The sequence below is a fragment of the Struthio camelus genome, chromosome 5, assembly GCF_040807025.1.
Source record: "Struthio camelus isolate bStrCam1 chromosome 5, bStrCam1.hap1, whole genome shotgun sequence".
Taxonomy (NCBI): domain Eukaryota; kingdom Metazoa; phylum Chordata; class Aves; order Struthioniformes; family Struthionidae; genus Struthio; species Struthio camelus.
The window spans coordinates 22,073,077-22,090,106 of NC_090946.1; the positions used below are offsets into that span (position 1 = coordinate 22,073,077).

The 17,030-nt window shown below is 36.4% G+C and overlaps 1 protein-coding gene across 2 annotated transcripts in view; it reads right to left on the reverse strand.

The window, feature by feature from the left end:
• PDE3B (phosphodiesterase 3B) overlaps positions 1–17,030 on the reverse strand; it is a 95,770-nt gene that overhangs the window by 18,027 nt on the left and 60,713 nt on the right. For both annotated transcript variants that reach the window (XM_009684736.2, XM_068944957.1), the window contains exons 2-7: positions 11,581–11,631; positions 9,039–9,287; positions 7,283–7,425; positions 3,528–3,634; positions 905–1,115; positions 263–336 (exon numbers count right to left, since the gene is read on the reverse strand). In XM_009684736.2, the coding sequence (XP_009683031.2) occupies positions 263–336; positions 905–1,115; positions 3,528–3,634; positions 7,283–7,425; positions 9,039–9,287; positions 11,581–11,631 (835 nt within the window). The remainder of the gene's footprint in view (positions 1–262; positions 337–904; positions 1,116–3,527; positions 3,635–7,282; positions 7,426–9,038; positions 9,288–11,580; positions 11,632–17,030) is intronic.

Consider the following 17,030-nt stretch of genomic DNA (forward strand, 5'->3'; position numbering starts at 1 on the left):
TTAACAGAGGTGGTAGAGAACTTGTGTGACTTATGGAGTACAGTACTATAAAGCTATGAGTGGGAGACTATTATAAAATCCTAATTCTGAAATAGGCAATATTTCAGATTATTTCACTTAGAATTCTAAGTGGCAAGTTGTAAGATAAAATGTATGTATATAAATGATTTGAAAATACATAAAAAATATAGAAATACAAAAATGTTAATTTAATTGGCTATTAAGAAAAGATAGCAAGTATTTGCATATTTTGAAATCTTACCTGATTTTCTGCCTTTGTAGTCTGCAGATTCTGATTCTGGTATTGGAACAGGCTTGAGTATCTGACGTCCACAGCTTAAAGAATATATGAGAAATAGTTAAAACATTCAGTAATTTTCTTCTTTTGCTACTGCTGTGGTGCATGGAAAAAATATCTGCAAATTACTCTTTTTTTTTTTTTTTTTTTTTTTTAAAGTTGTGCTGTTTAAAGTTCCTCTACCAAGTGACCCTGATATTTTCTCATGGACTACGCATATACGGGTTTAGTCTGTGCTTAGAAAACAGCCATCTATCACCTCCCCCAGACTCTCTGCCATGAATTAATACAGTAGAGCTAATTAATTAGTAAGTTTTTAAATAGAAAAAATTAAATTTCTAAGTATGAAGTCCTCCTCTTCTACAATTTAGAAAACATTGCTGTCACACAATGATTGCTGCATTTCATACCAAGGCTGAACTATTTCAAAGCAATGGCATACATAAAGCATCCTACTCCTGCATAAAATAGTTACAGATTAGTAGGAGATAACATATCTTATTTTCAATACTAATAGATACAGGTGTTATGTATTTTCATTTGAAAAGTATTAATATTTTCAATGTATATGAAGTTGCTAAAATTATACCTAAGACTTTACAGTACCTGTTACACATATAACCTGCAGGTGTTTTAACTTGCTGCTGAAAATCTGGAGAATTAAATGTGTATCCCAGAGGCTTATGTAGATTAATGCTTGGTTTTGTAAGAAAATCAGCAGTATCAGGAAATTCTACAGGTGACCAACTGATAGGAGACCCACTGGAGACAGATCCATGACCAGGTGAACCCACAGGATTCAGGCCAGGTGAAGCACCTTCCAAAACAAACATTACATTAGGTTCAGATTACATTAAGAACTTCATATATTGAAAATCCAGTGTACAAGTTTTCAAAATACTGTGTATATTTCATGCTGTTAAACACAAATTAAGTAGCAAGATCAATTCCAAATTTTGAGATCTACAAATATGAAGCACAGAATAGGCTACATATCTGTATGGCAGACTATGTCATATGTTATAACATCTGGCTTTCAAGTGCTCTGTTTGTCTATTTTTTGTTAAACTTTGGCGAAGTTTTAACCACTTAAGCTGAAACTTTCCATATTCTTTGCCTGATTCAGGATTTCTTTTTGTTTACAGCAAATTTCATCAAAAACAATTCTGTATTGATAACTAACTTAAAGAAAAATATTTTATTTCGTTGCTTTGCAACTGAAGAAAAATATGCTTGGGGTATTTAAAAAAAAAAAGTAAAAAGTGAAAAACCGAAATGTTGTAACCATATTTTTGAAGCAAGGGATTAAAGACTTTTTGACAGTGATGTGCCTTTTTGTTATTGCTGTGATAATGTGCCCAAATCTGTCTTAACAAGCCATAAAAAACCCCAAAGTTTGCTCATGGGTCAGTCAAGATAAGAAATCACACCTCCTTCCCACTTAGATCCATGAAATTCCCTATCCCTGTTCAAAGATAAGCTAGTGCTCACTTCAAGCTTGTGTCTTTGAAAACTAGGAAAGCAAGCTCGTAAACCTGCACTTTGGCTAGTATGAATCTGACCTTAATTTACAGCAAAATTATGAGTCAAGCCAAAAGATTTTTTTTCCTCTGTGAAAATATACAAAATATGTGTTATCTCAGAGTGCCCAAGGGAAGTTATACCCACTGTAAACATACTTTTATCAAACAGAGCAACATGCCCTTTCTCAAAGGCGCAAAGAGCAATATAATGAGGTATTTTATTGACATTCCATAATTGAATTAGCAGTTCTGCTGCAAACTATGAAACAAAAATTCCAACATAAGTTTTGTGATTGTACAGTGCATGATAACAAAGTACTAAGAGAATATATAGCATAAGCACTAACTGCATTTAATCCCCTAAATAAGGAATGTATAGATTATACTCTTCAAATAGCGCCACAAATTGATACTTATATCTCACAAACCTTAGAGTAGTAACAAATAATGCTTTGTTACTGTCAAATACAAGATTTTTCAAAGTCCACATTGTTAGATGCTGAGGACGACGTTTCAGACAGTAAATCTCACTCCACTGCTGCAAAGAAAGATCTGGCAAGTTGAGAGGCAATCTATAAACTCTCTTCTAGAGCTAAAATAGATTAATATTTCAGAATTAGGTACTTAATTTTATCCCCTTTGTGTGCACACATTCAACAGTATTTTCCACAAGATTCTCTTTCAGTGCACAGGAGGAACCTGATCTAGAATGCATCAGTATTAGATGCCAAACAAAATCTGTCAATGAAAGTTTAATTCACTTGTCTCAGAGTTTGGAAGAAGTATTAAAGTCAAGGCAGAAAACTGCAGAAAGCAGAAGGCAGCCCAGATTTTCATGAAGGCAGATCATGAGAGCATGCAACAACATATCTACATGCAACAAACTGCAAGAGCTGACCTGACTTCACACGCTCTTTGGTGTTTAGAAGCATGAAACAAAGTATCAGTAAATAACCCAAAGAAAACTAATGAGATGTATTTTTCATGAGAATAAACGAATTGCGCTCTCTCAAGCTGAAAAAAGTTTAGATGTACAATCCAAAAACTTAGAACAGAGGTTATTTTTAAAATTATGCTAAAATGGATGGGCAGAACTGTCAGAAAAAGGATGGGCAGAACTGTCAGAAAAAGGTCACTTTGCATGTTTTCACTTAATATGGGAAAACAGACCAATCGTAACCTCTGAAAAACTGATATACCCGTTATATCAGCACTGCTATTACAACCTCTACTATCTTGTAACACCAACAATGTAAAAATAAAATCTACTGCCACTCCTCCCAAAATGTTATTAAATATTTTTCTCAGGTTTCTATCAGATATTTTAGGTGCATCTAAATGACACTGTTGCAATGCAAAAAACCGCAGTACTTTTCAGGTCACACATTACGGTAAGTGAACGTTGCAATTTTCAGCAAGTACTAACCACTGACTAGAACAATATTTTGCACATACCCAGGATGAGGAAGATAGAGGGGACTTGTACAAAGTTGACAGTGTTAACTATAATTCTGCGTATTCTTAGAAGTAGATTAAAAATAAAACCTTTTTAAAATATATGCTATATGCTAATGTTATATTCACGTCACATTTATATGAAAGAAATAATTGTAACACATGATATACTGTAAGCAGTTTGAATTAAATCTTCATATGTGTCAATCTTGACATCTTGTCACTAAACTATACAAATTACAACACCTTACCTACTCGTCTGGGACCTATATGATGAGTCAACGTCATAGATGATGATCTTTGTTTTGGTATTGCCAGTAGGTTTGCACCAAAAGACCCATTTGAATGAGATCCTTGGCTAAAGATAAAACAATAAAATATTTTCCTTTATTGTCTTGTACTCCATTTTTGTCAAATAAAATGCCTGCAAAATGGCTAGATTGTTCTAATACAGTTCCACCAGCATTCAAGAAAAACAGAGCGCTACAATGAGGTCAAGTTAAAGATGAGCTACACATGTCCATTATATGGAATAGAAAGCAACAGAGAATCCTACGCAGTCCTAAAAAGATAATAAAAGTCTTCAGACGACTTGCTATAATTTTTACTTTCTAAAATGCCCTTTGCTTTTCCAGAATGTTACCTAGAAAAAATACAATATCTTTCTGAGTAATTTGAATAATTGTTCACTAGCTAGACCTTTTCACAGAACAATGAACAATTCCTTCATTGCCAAGGTTTTTAAAGGAATGCTATGGAAAGACAAATTTTCAAGACAATGAAAGTAATTAGAATTTGCTGAATTATTATGTGTTTAGCATAATTCTTTAAAAGTCTACTGCTAAATATTACATAGCTCTACATGAATGCATTCTTTCATGATAATATCAAATACTCTAGTATAGGTGTTAACAGAGCAGACTATTAAATAACAGATTGGAGAATATTTAAAAGATTGGTTAAATTGGAAATACCATGACAATCTTTCATAGTTATGGCTTTCTTTTCAAATCATTTTTTCATATTTAATCAATCATTTTATTTACTATTATCTTAAAACTAAAACCATTTTTGATGTTAATGAAATTATATTGCATTTCAGTAGCTACAGCATAGCTCCCTCAATTAAGTTATGCCACCTGCTGTTGTAGGCATGAAACTGCACTCCAAAATTCCAATTACATATTTTTCTTCTGTAAACAACAACATGATATGGAATTGAAAATAACTGTAGAGATGTACTTGAAAGGGAAAATACTTTCTGCAAGACTAATTATTTCATTTTAATATGGGGAAAACTGTATTTACCCACCTAGATTTCAACTTGTTTAATCAGATTTTAAACAAAAGTTATCAAACCCACAAATAATACTCGACCTATCATCATTTGTTTAAATATAAAAAAAGTGCTAGCTAAATTTAAATATGTGAGCTAAAGAATAAAGATAGATGTATAATTTTGAAGTCTGATGTTGACATGTTAAGCAACTTTGAACAAAGTTTAGGTTGCCAACTTTGACATCTTTCACTACTTGCACACTGTTGAGCAATCCTAACTTAGATGTACTAATTTAAAGCGCTGAAAAATGCTACATTGGTATTTTATAGTGTAAGATGACTATTAAGCAAGGTCAGTTCACCTCAAACTGGTGTTTGAACGACAAACCAAACCAGGAATTTGCAGGCAAATAAAAGAGAAGCTCTTTAGAGCTGTATCTGAAAATGGCCTGGATAGACAGAAAAACTTCTGGAACATTAAATCAATTTTTGTACTAATATTTATCTATCATACCACTATGTAATGTCCTATCTACTAGGATTCAGTTGAAAACAGTTGTTTATGTAAAAATCTATTGATTTTTGACAAGCTTTCTTCCCAGGGAACAGTCTGCTGTTCTGAGAATGGAGGTTCCAGTCTCTGTTTTTACCATCTGCACACTCCTCCCGGCTTCTCCTATGACACTTACATGGTCCCTCAGTGAGTTAATCAGCTCCCTACTGCAAGAAAAACTATGCCTTTTCTTTTGCTGAGTTAATCTCTGACAATTTAAGGGGCTGACTCACAAACCTGGGCATGGTATTTCCAATGGCACAAAAGCGCCAGGTGCGCATTCTAGCAGTGAAGGACTGCCTCTTTTGTCAGCAGGAACAGCTATGCCAGTTCAACTACCTCATCTAACCATATCTTATGATATAAGTAAAAGGGAACTTGAGGAGAATGATTACTGAAGATGCCAGGGGACTTGGATAGTACAAGAGCTGGCAAGATCCCTGAAAGGAAGAAGGCAAACCACGAGAAAGGGACCAAATATTACAGGCCTGCATGGCAGGGGGTTGAGGGAGGTAACAGGATTGGTGCAATGCTGAGACTGAGGAGGGGACATCCTAAGGGGTGGCAAGGTATGAGTGCTAGTCACCAGAGTCAAGGGATAATTTAGTGAGAAGAGGGTGTTTTCTGCACTGCCGCTTTTAACCAGGTATGCTTGAGCACGTTCTTTTGTCTGTAGAAGCTGTAAGGAATTCCTCCTCCTCTCGTAAACCTACAAAGCGTCTGAACGAGAAGTACAAAACCTCAAAACGAAGTCCCACAGTCTTCGGCTTAAAGTCTGGTCTCTAGTTATTTCCACTGCATATAACAGCGGTGACTTTCAAACACTGAATAGCCAAATCAGTATGAAAATATAACCTTTAAACTACTGTAAATATTGGCCGATAAGAATTTGTGATGCTCATTCAGCCTCACTTCTTATGACCAACAGAATTATTGCCCATGGATTAGCAATAGAAAATGTATAGCAGTTGATGTCAAAATCATCCCAACTAAAAATATCCTGCTGTGACATGACAATGACAGCTATGGAAAATTTTAATATTTTAATTCCAACTTAATATCTTCAATTATATTTTATACACAAGCCACAATTGAGTTTTATTATATCAAGGCTTGAATAGCCTATTTTATTCAAAGGAAAAAAATGTCCCTGACAATGGCCAAATTGCTTAAAGGATTTGCTTTAAAACTAAATGTAATCTTGATAAATAAATTCTTGGACACATAAACTGTGCATAAACTTTCATCCACTACTAGTAATTATTAAATATGAGCATAATACACATTTTCTCTTAAAAAGAAAAAAAAGAACAAATCTATAATACTGTTCCTAACGTTTCATGTAAAAAAATAGTGAAGTTTTAAGAGAAAGCAGGTATGCAGAAAACAAAACAAAAAAACACACAAATTTTTACTGATTTAAACTGCAACAAAATTTCAAACATATCTTTTGTACTTTTCTTACAAGACATTACACAAAAGCATACAAATTTAAATAAAAAGAAATGTGTGAAGTTTCACTCTGAAAGATAACATTAAACACAAAGGGAAAAAAAAGATGTTAATTTTAATCCTAACTCAAGATGTAACCATAATCATGGAAATAAAAGCTTTGTTTACATCATACTGACTGACAAGAAGAGACAGATGACTTTTTTAATCTACCTTACTACTTACTTGCTAACTGTACTAGTAAGTATTGCAATACACACAACAGTAGCTACCAAATGCAAAACAGTTACATAAATCTTTTTTAACTAGAAAACACTATTGGATATGTGGAAGTTCAAAAGTGATACATATTCAAATAAAAAGAAGAAGGAGGAGGAAGTCAGTAATGGCTTAGAAGCTACATGACTGCAAAACAAACTAATTTATTTTGGAAGTTTTTCTAATTTCCTACTAAAACTGGTAGGCAGTACTACTTATTATCATGGAGCATGCCATTCAAACTCAGAATGACCTGATTTCTACTTGAGATCAAACCCAGCTACACAAGTATAGTGTATTATTAACTTGAAATGTTTTCCAAATTATGCTGGCAGAATTTAGTGACTAAATTCAATGACAAGATTTAACATTAAACACTTCCCCTGCCAAGTTCCAACATTATAGACATGAACATTTCAGAAAAATGTTTATTTTTCTACCATTAAAAACTAGTTAGGTGGTTACCTTGATGTGTTATATTCCTGATGAGATCTCTTGCTGTTACTCCGTTCCCATCTAGAAGTTGGCGATTCTATAGGTGGAATACCAGAAACTCCTGGAGCTCTTCTCAGCTGTGGTGTTGGCAGGCTACTTCTGCTAGTTAGTCCCTGTTAAGTAATTTAACTGCGGTTAAAATTTACATAACTGAAAACAGTCACTGAAATTTTATTTATTGCTTTTGAAGATAGGATATGACACTAGAATCTTAGGTTGACTCTTATAGCTTAAGAAAATTAAAAAGGTATATTTAAAAATATTTTGCTTATTAGGATAATTATCAGTTGCACATTTTTTTCCCCCTCACATTTAAAATACGTAAAGATACCTGCAGTTTGAAATCCATATGGTCTGAGAATTATTCTTCATTGCTTTTAAAAATGGAGATCTTTTAAATATGGTCAGTTGATACAGGCTTATGGATCACTTTTCATATGACTCTCAGTCATATGACTCCACAGTCACCTCTCCAGCATCCGGAAACTTACCAGCATCCAGGATAGCTTGAGATTTTGATAACTGGGATACTAAATAATGACAGCACAAGTATTGTGGAACTTGCGGACAAGTGAGCCGTGGTACTTCAGAGCTTGCTCTGTTTCTCCTTGTTAGCTTCACAGCATCTAGTGTGGGGTTCCCAGAGCTCCTTCACCACTCCCACACTGGGAAACTTTGCAAGTTAGACACGCTGCAGCCCAGACAGAGGGCATCATCACTGTACATGATTGAAGCCCTCCACAATGCAGGGCAACGGCACTCAAATGGTTGTGTGTGGAAATAACTCACAATTTACTAGCTCTGGCTTACCGAACTATCCACCAAAACGTATAACAGTATGCCTCCCCCAGCAGACAGGGGCAGAGCCAGTGCCTGCCAGTCCCTGTGACCGTGTGTGTGCAAGTTACCTATTTGTATGGGTTCCAGTTTTTGTAAGGGCTGAGAACAAGCAGACGGCACACCTAAGGTAACAAGCTTCTTTGAGTGCTATGGGAGGTACAGAGCAGAGATAGCTGCAAAAGCCAGCTTCAAGCTGTCAGCACCGCACTGCCCTAGAACTACTAAGCTCTGATGCACCACAGCTGAGTTTGTATATGTGAATGTTTTTGCATTGTGTTCCATAACATCATATAGTAACTACGTCCTTGCTTACAGTTGTTTACCCTAGATAATGGGGAGGTGACAGTAGATATACACATTGGTCCCATAGTGTCATCTGCTGCTGAGGCAAAAGACATTATTTTTACCTTCACATAGCTGACTTGTTTCTTTTTCTGATGGTTAGTTTGATGTTTACAATAGTAAATATCTTTGAGGACAAAACAAGTCAAGGAAAAAGCCACACCAACAATAACTGCTAGATCAAGACATAGGACAATTAAGAGCCCTATTCATGCCATACTATGAATATTTAACTCTTTGATTTTACACTATTTTTTTTTAATTCTGTGCTTATTTTGAGGAATCTTCTGTTTATTTTTAGATTGTAGACCAGAAACTTTCACCTGTCTATTCATCAAACACTTGAATTTGTATTTTGGTACTTATTCACTCTTCATTCAGTGTGTTTTCACAGCGTCTTTCTTTTGACCTTAACAGCAGTTCACAGATGTTCAGTAAAGAAACTATTATCCATACAAAGAAACATTTCTTCCAGGAGAATTGCCTTTGACAAATTGCTTAAAAATGGCAACACACTTGTAAATTACAATTACAGTTGTTTGACCTTGAGTAATTTTCGATCTCCTTTTTCAGCAGGGTCCTCTATTTCAAGACAGGGGAAGAAACCAGGAAACGGTGTGAATGGATTAGCCTTCGGCTTGCACGTGCCTAAGAAAGCACCTATCAAACTATTAATGTTTCGAAGGGAAGAAACCACTTGTGGTGAAAGGGAGGGATCAGTCAGAAGGTCTGTTAGCATCGTCCCAGCCTCATTTAGTACTGAAAGATCAACTCCATTTCCACTGCCAGCATTCTAGAATAGATGGAAATATTGCAAACAATTAACGTTTTGAAACATTTCACTGTTATATAAGTTTTAAATGAGCATCTTATCCATCACCAAAAATAAAATGCAGTTCTTCTGAAGAAAAAGTATAGGTACATACATATTCACATACCATAGAGCAAAATGTTATGTTCTGAGAATTTTTACAAATAATCCCATCAAAACTAGACCCAAAATTCTATATAATTTCAAAACTGAGTCCATAAACAAAATTGCCACATTTTCGTACATCAAGTATCTTTTTAGTAATGATCATAAAGTGATTGTTACACAAGTCAGAGATGGGGAAAAAAGAACAGGGCTAATTAATTTCTACAAAGTCTCTCTTATGTTTCAACAGAAACATATTTCAGAATTCACCACTAGCTATCAGTTTCCTTTTCTCTTTTTAAAATAAAGATCTGAGGTCAATTTTTCTTATTTCAATTTTTTATTACTTTCTCTTAGAATTAAACTCGGTATTCTATCTCCTCCAATAAAATCAACTGAAATTTTAGCTGCCAAACCATTATAAACCCCTTATAGGGGTACAATTTCAACAGCAGCTTAAGCCTGTTTAAGTTAGAGTTGATTCAGCTTCGCTATCTTTATTATCCTTGATTCTGCTGAAATAAACCCTAAAAATTACGTTAAAAAGTGATTAGATTTTGTTTGGCACAACTTCTTGAACAACACTGGTTGATTAGACACTAGTGCTGATACAAGAAAGAGGGGGAGAAACAAGCAGTCAGAAAAAAAGTGAGATCGTGGTAGCCCTGACTTTTCACAGAATCACGGAATGGTTGAGGTTAGAAGGCACCACTGGAGATCATCTAGTCCAACCCCCCTGCTCAAACAGGGTCATCTAAAGCGCGTTGCCCAGGATTGTGTCCAGACAGCTTTCGAATATCTCCAGAGAAGGAGACTCCACTACCGCTCTGGGCAACTTGCTCCAGGGCTCTGTCACCCTCACAGTGAAGAAGTTTTTCTTCATGTTCAGACAGACCTTCCTGTGTTTGTGCCTGTTGCCTCTTGTCCTGTCACTGGGCACCATGGAGAAGAGTCTGGCCTCATCCTTTTGACACCCCCCCCTTCACATACTTGTACACGTGGATCAGATTGCCTCTCAGTCTTCTCTTCTCCAGACTGAACAGGCCCAGCTCTCTCAGCCTTTCTTCAGAGGAGAGATGCTCCAGTCCCCTCATCATCTTTGGAGCCCTCCGCTGGACTCTCTCCAGGAGTGCCATGTCTCTCTTGGACTGGGGAGCCCAGAACTGGACACAGTACCCCAGGTGAGGCCTCACCAGGGCTGAGGAGAGGGGCAGGATCACCTCCCTCCACCTGCTGGCAACACTCTTCCTCATGCAACCCAGGATACCATTGGCCTTCTTGGCCACAAGGGCACACTGCTGGCTCATGGTCAACTTGTTGTCCATCAGAACACCCAGGTCCTTCTCGGCAGAGCTGCTTTCCAGCAGGTCAATCCCCAGCCTGTACGGGTGTTTGGGGTTGTTCCTCCCCAGGTGCAGGACCCTGCACTTGCCTTTGTGGAACTTCATGAGGTTTCTCTCCACCCACCTCTCCAGCCTGTCCAGGTCCCTCTGAATGGCAGCACAGCCTTCTGGTGTGTCAGCCGCTCCCCCCAGTTCTGTATCATCAGCAAACTTGCTGAGAGTGCACTCTGTGCCTTCCTCCAGGTCATTGATGAATACATTGAACAAGACTGGAGCCAGGACTGACCCCTGGAGGACACCGCTAGCTGCAGGCCTCCAACTAGACTTTGCACCACTGACCACAACCCTCTGAGCTCTGCCATTCAGCCAGTTCTCAATCCACCTCACTGTCCACTCATCCAGCCCACACTTCCTGAGCTTGCCTATGAGGATGGTATGGGAGACAGTGTCAAAAGCCTTGCTGAAGTCAAGACAGACAACGTCCAGTGCTCTCCCCTCATCAACCCAGTCAGTTGTCACATCAGAGAAGGCTATCAGGTTGCGTCATGACATTGCTGGGTAATTACTCTCTAACATTATGCTAAGGGATATTTCAGACAGCACTCCCTTCTTAGCTGGATTTGAGTCTGTTGTCATGTACGCTAAAGAAAGTGCATCCTGTCAACGTGGTCAGAATTGCTAAATTTCAAGTCTCTGCTACATAGAATTAGAGCGTACTATGACAACCCAGGTAACTGCAAATTCTCAATAGAAAACCTGAAATCTAACAGTTCACAGTGAACTCTTTACTTGATCACATTTCATTAACGAATTCATTATAGACTGACCTGGTAATAGAGTTTGCACCATTGCTTCAAATCCCAATCCCAAAGAATCATCTGTAAAAAATGAAGAGTAATAGACTATATGTTAGCACTGAAAAAAAAACACAGTGGAATAAATCTTAATCATGTGATGTAATATAAAACACTTCTCCCTTCTTGTTCTGGTAGGATGAAACTTATGTAATTGTCTCAGTTACCACCACCACAGAAAAAGCCCTAAAAAGTGTTGAATCTGCGTGGAACAGAGATATCCTGATGACAGAATAATGATATGGCCTTATTCTAATATCTCTGGATCACTGATAAATCATGTAACCTGTACACTAAATTAGCAGATGACAGTGCTTTTCTACTTCTATCCACCCAGACTCATAAAAGCAAACCTATCCTAAAATCTCCAATATCTTGTATAAACACAGCTAAATTATCAAGAAAACCAGCATTTAGCTACTAGACTCACAGCAAAAGGAAAAATAATAAAAACTTGTTTTTCCTTAAACTATAAAACATACCCCGAAATTACTGAGGAAAGAAAAGCCTAATAGCATGTCCTGAGCGTACATGCACATGGCTATCAGGCTTGTCAAATCTCATACTAGAGCTTCCTACCTGAGTTACAGAAGTGTAGAGCAAAAATCTTCTTACAGTAGGTGTATCTCAGAATATTAAAGTGGATTTATAGATTAAAAACTTGTATCTATTGTAAATAACATGCAATAAATTCACAGCCAAAGTGACTGGATACATCTTGCATTAGCTAGTTCTCAAACTCATTTAAGGAACAGCTTAAAATACAGCATCTTTTTTTAATTTAGTCCCAGAATAAAGAAACCTAATTGCAGAGATCCACTACAACCCTGGTTTTAGGAAAATCTGTGCATTTCATGATTAAGAAATACCTCAATCACCTTAAAATAATTTTATGCTTTATAATTTTTAAAAAATTGACATTTTGATGAATCTTAAAAAAAGCTTTTTGTTGTCATAACATTTAAAACTGTTTGTGGATTAAAAAAAAAAAAAAGGGATAAGAAAAGGGAAAAATAACGTTCCCACAAGAATTTCTGGGTTCTCAAGACACCATTAAAAAAGCCACTGAAAATTTTCAAATAGTTCTGCATATATAGGATTACTGACATGTAAAACTCTGTAGGATTGAACCTATAATTTTCATTTATGCTCATTTATTACCCAAATTCTAGAATCCTTATATAGGATCTTTTCATATCTTTGGCAAGGATGAATGAATACACTTTAAGAACTCAGGGAGAGCCAATGCAGTTATCCTGTCCTGTAGTGGGATCGGAAACTTTGCTAAGGAAACAAAGCATGTATGATCTAGCAATCTGGCTCTCTCCCGTTCTCCATCTTTCTCTCTGTCTCATAACTTTTTGACTCTACTGACCAATCTCCATCAAATTCGGGAGATGGACAGAATTCAAAGAGTATCACTTTCATGTACAATTTGTGGAAGTGACTGACTGGGGCAGGAGAGAGCACCATAGTCATTTTTCCCCTGAGGGAGAAACTAAGCTCAATGTTTTCCTGTTTCATTTAGCCTACAAACTAATCAATCACATTCTGACCATAAGCTATTTCTGTCCTAGTTGAAAGTTACAAAACACTGAAGAAAAGAAGAGCTAAGTGGGACTATATTAGTGCAAAGAGGAAGGTCAAATTAGATACTGAAGGTAAAGAAGCTGGAGTATTTTGACACAGGCGTAGGACAAAAGGTAGACAGAAAGATTTAGAAACCAGAATTTCTTATTTCTGCTGCTCACAAAACAAATTTATTTTTCAAGAGGACAAACTTAGGCAATCTACTGTGTTTTTAATTCCTAAATGGAGAAGCCGAGGGGAGAAGAGTCACCTCAGATATGCCTAAATATGGATGGGTTCATAAACAGGAAGAAAGCACTGCATATAGCCAATTATGCTAGTTTCTCTGCTTGTACCACTGAACTTGGCCACTCAAAAGTAACATAAGACTATGATTCTAAATGAGTGATAAGTGGCAAACAAATGTTCTTCAGCGGAGAAAGCTATGAATCTTTGTCATGTTGTCCAAATATTTTACTGGTACACAATCCTTGTTATTGAGACTGACACTCATCCCATCTTTTTCATATGCTCCATCACTAATTAAGATATTAAGTAGGGGTTAAACCTAACAGAAGAGGCCAAGAAATACTTTCACTGACTGTACTGTCAGTGCATACACTTCCCTACATATACTTTCCATAGGTACATGCAGACCTTGATAAAATCAGCATTCTGGACGATATTGTCTTTACCTAAACTGCTTTTTATAAGTATTTCTAGTTTGTTTTTTGCTGAAATGCAACTGCTAATCTTTTGGTAAAAATCTAATACACTGTATCAACTGCTCACCATTCAGAAACCTTGCAGCAACTCCATGAAAAACACGTTATACATATCCAGCATCTTTAATCACATTACATTATAACAGACAACCTATTACGTATACACCATCAGGTTACATATGACTTATTTTTCCCTGCTCTGTCAGTGAAATGAAATATAGTATCTATAGTATGCCTAAAATTTAAGCAAATGTCATAGTTTTCTGTAGGAAATCTAAATAAAAAATAAATAGAAAAATTCAATTCATTGATTTTTATTTAATTTAATTATTGTAACTGCATGAACTTCAGTGACTTGTGGCCCTTTGTACTAGCTGCATGAATATTCTCTCCTCTTAAAAATAATACAGAGGATGCAATTTAAAATGTTTACTTTTTTCTTTTCTGTTTCTGAATTATTTTACATTATTTTCCAGAGCTATTCAAACTGTAGCGGTATTGTAAATATGGCACAGAAAGCACTTGTATTAACATAATTAAAATAAAAAGGCAAAAAAATCTCTCCAATACCTCAGGTTAAAGACCTGCTGTGTTTTTAAAAGCATTTTCTTGAGGGAGAAGTATTTTTTAGTTTCTGTTTGAATATGGTTGCAAACTGACGCGTCCTTAATAACTTCACAAAAACCACCAGACCCACAGAAGAACGTCAGCAACACAATCTGAAGATGCTATCAGCTTCAAATACGTCAGCTATGCTCACTTAATTTTTCTTCTACACTGATCAAAAATAAAAACAACATACAACAAAATGAAATTCACATATCTGAAGTGTTCAGTCTTTGTGACTTCTTGACAGCCACTAAAATACCATAATGGACCAGGTTCTACTTTTCTCTGATAAATGCATGTTATGCAAAAAACTGCATTTACAAATTAAACAAATATAAAGATAATCCAATAGCTACAGAGCACAGATAAGATACCCATATCCCTGCTTGGTGGTTCATATTCTGCAGCCTTTTAAGTTATTCTGCTTATTTTAATGGGTGAAACGTATATTTGCTTCTGTTCTTCTATGTCTAACATCTCTTTTGGGGAGAAAATACAACCTTCCAATCTGAAACTTGTTCGGCAGAAGGTACAGAAAGTGTCAATAAGGAAAGATAGGCTGAACTGTCTTCAGTGCCCAGGCAAGGGTGACATTGGAAGAGTAACATTTTCTCTTCTGTTTTCTTCATACAGTCACCATTAAACACTGTGCTTAAAGTTAACAGTTATAACATCCAACTATTACGAAAACTTAAGAGTTCTAACCATTAAGCATGCACTTAACCTGGAAGTAAGTTATGCTATAGCAGAGGTCATATTACATAAAGTGAAAAGATCTACATCTAAGAATTCAGAACTTATATTTTTGTTTTTAGGATGTTGAACTACTTTCTACTTATGCAACAAAAAAAAATTTTTTTTTTGATCTTGAAGATATAAGGTTAAGTGTAGCATGTCAGTAATAAGCATTAGGATAATGACCAACAGTATCTTTCCGGCCAAACCCATGTCGCATGAAGCATTTGGTTTTAGCATGATCATTGTAAAGATGAAAGCTTTATCCTCCGTAACAGCAACTAAAATGAGCTGTCCAGCTTAATGATTTTGAAATCCAGGTAGTTTTTTTAAAAAACAGCTCCTCATTTTCAAGTCTCCCTTTCCAGATTGATACTTACTTACTGCATCAAACAGGTAAATCTTTCTGGTTTCTGTCTGTCCTCCAAAGCACAGACCTGAAGATTGCATCAATCTGGTTCACTGACTTTTGACTCAGCCAGCCCCAAAGATCAGACATCCACGTGAGTGTCCATATAAGTTTTGTTAGCTGTAACAGCAACCTTTGGTACTAACGGCCCACAAAGCTGTATCAACTTGCTTGCAACCACCACGGGAGGACATGGGAGAGGGTTCTTCCCCCACCACCACCTCTTTTAGTATTTTTTTCTTTTTTCTTTAAACCTGTGGTATGTTACCTGATTTTATTTATTTGCTGTAAATGAGACCTTCAGAAAATACTCATGCCCTTGTAAACTCCTGAACTTCTCTGTACTAAAACTGTAAGTGCAGCTACTTTTAATGGTGCAACCTCTTTTATTCAGCATTTTAGCTGTATACACACACACGGACACACACAATCTATACTGTCATAATTTTGGACGTCAATCTATAAGACTAAAAAGGTTCAGTCCTAGGCTCCTGAATGATCTCCCCTTTACTTTGGCCCTGCTGTAGTAAAGAAGCAGCCTTGAAGCTGCAGAGGGAAAAAAATATTCACTGGCAAGTGTTACGAGTCAATAAAAGCTGTTGGCTCAAAGTTACAATTTCTTCTACTAGGCACAAAATGTAGATCACTACACAGTGAATATTTTTCCACAGAAAATATGACTCAGTAACTCTCTTTAGTAATTAAATCTTTACAGGGTAATCATTGAAGGGGGTTTATTAACTTTTCTTGGACGATTATACTAGACCACAAGATGGCACTCAAATCCAGAAATCCTGTCTCTGCCCCCCTAACAAATAACTATTTCCCACTGTGAAAGGAACAGAAACTAGCAGCATATTCCTTAATACACCTACTGCAGAATAGGATTGGTCTGAGGGACAAAGGTGGGTGACAGTTTTAAAGGCATCAGCTGATAAATTCTGCTTCTTTACAAAAACATTTCTATTTAAAAAACTTACTCCTTAACATATGATTCTACTCAAAAACTACCTGTAAGGAAACCACACCTTGTTTCTCAGTACCTACTAGACTTAGCTTAATTAGCTTAACTGCAGCTTCAGTGGAGTAATAAAAGAGGTGTATTTCTGGCATTATTTTGGGGGAAGTCAGAGCTGTAATTAGCTACTGTGGATCATCAATAAGAGTTACAAAGTATTCCCAGAGATGTCCTGATCTTACAGCAGAACAGGAGTAAGAAGGAATACAGTTTATTTTAGTTTAAAGTGAACAGATAGATCGACCTTAAAATAGGTCTTAGGCAGAGCCTCAGCAGTCTTTGATTTTGCAACCATCAGACGTGTTGCAGAAAGAACTGTACTCTGCAACAGCAGGATTTTGTAACCCACTTGCACATA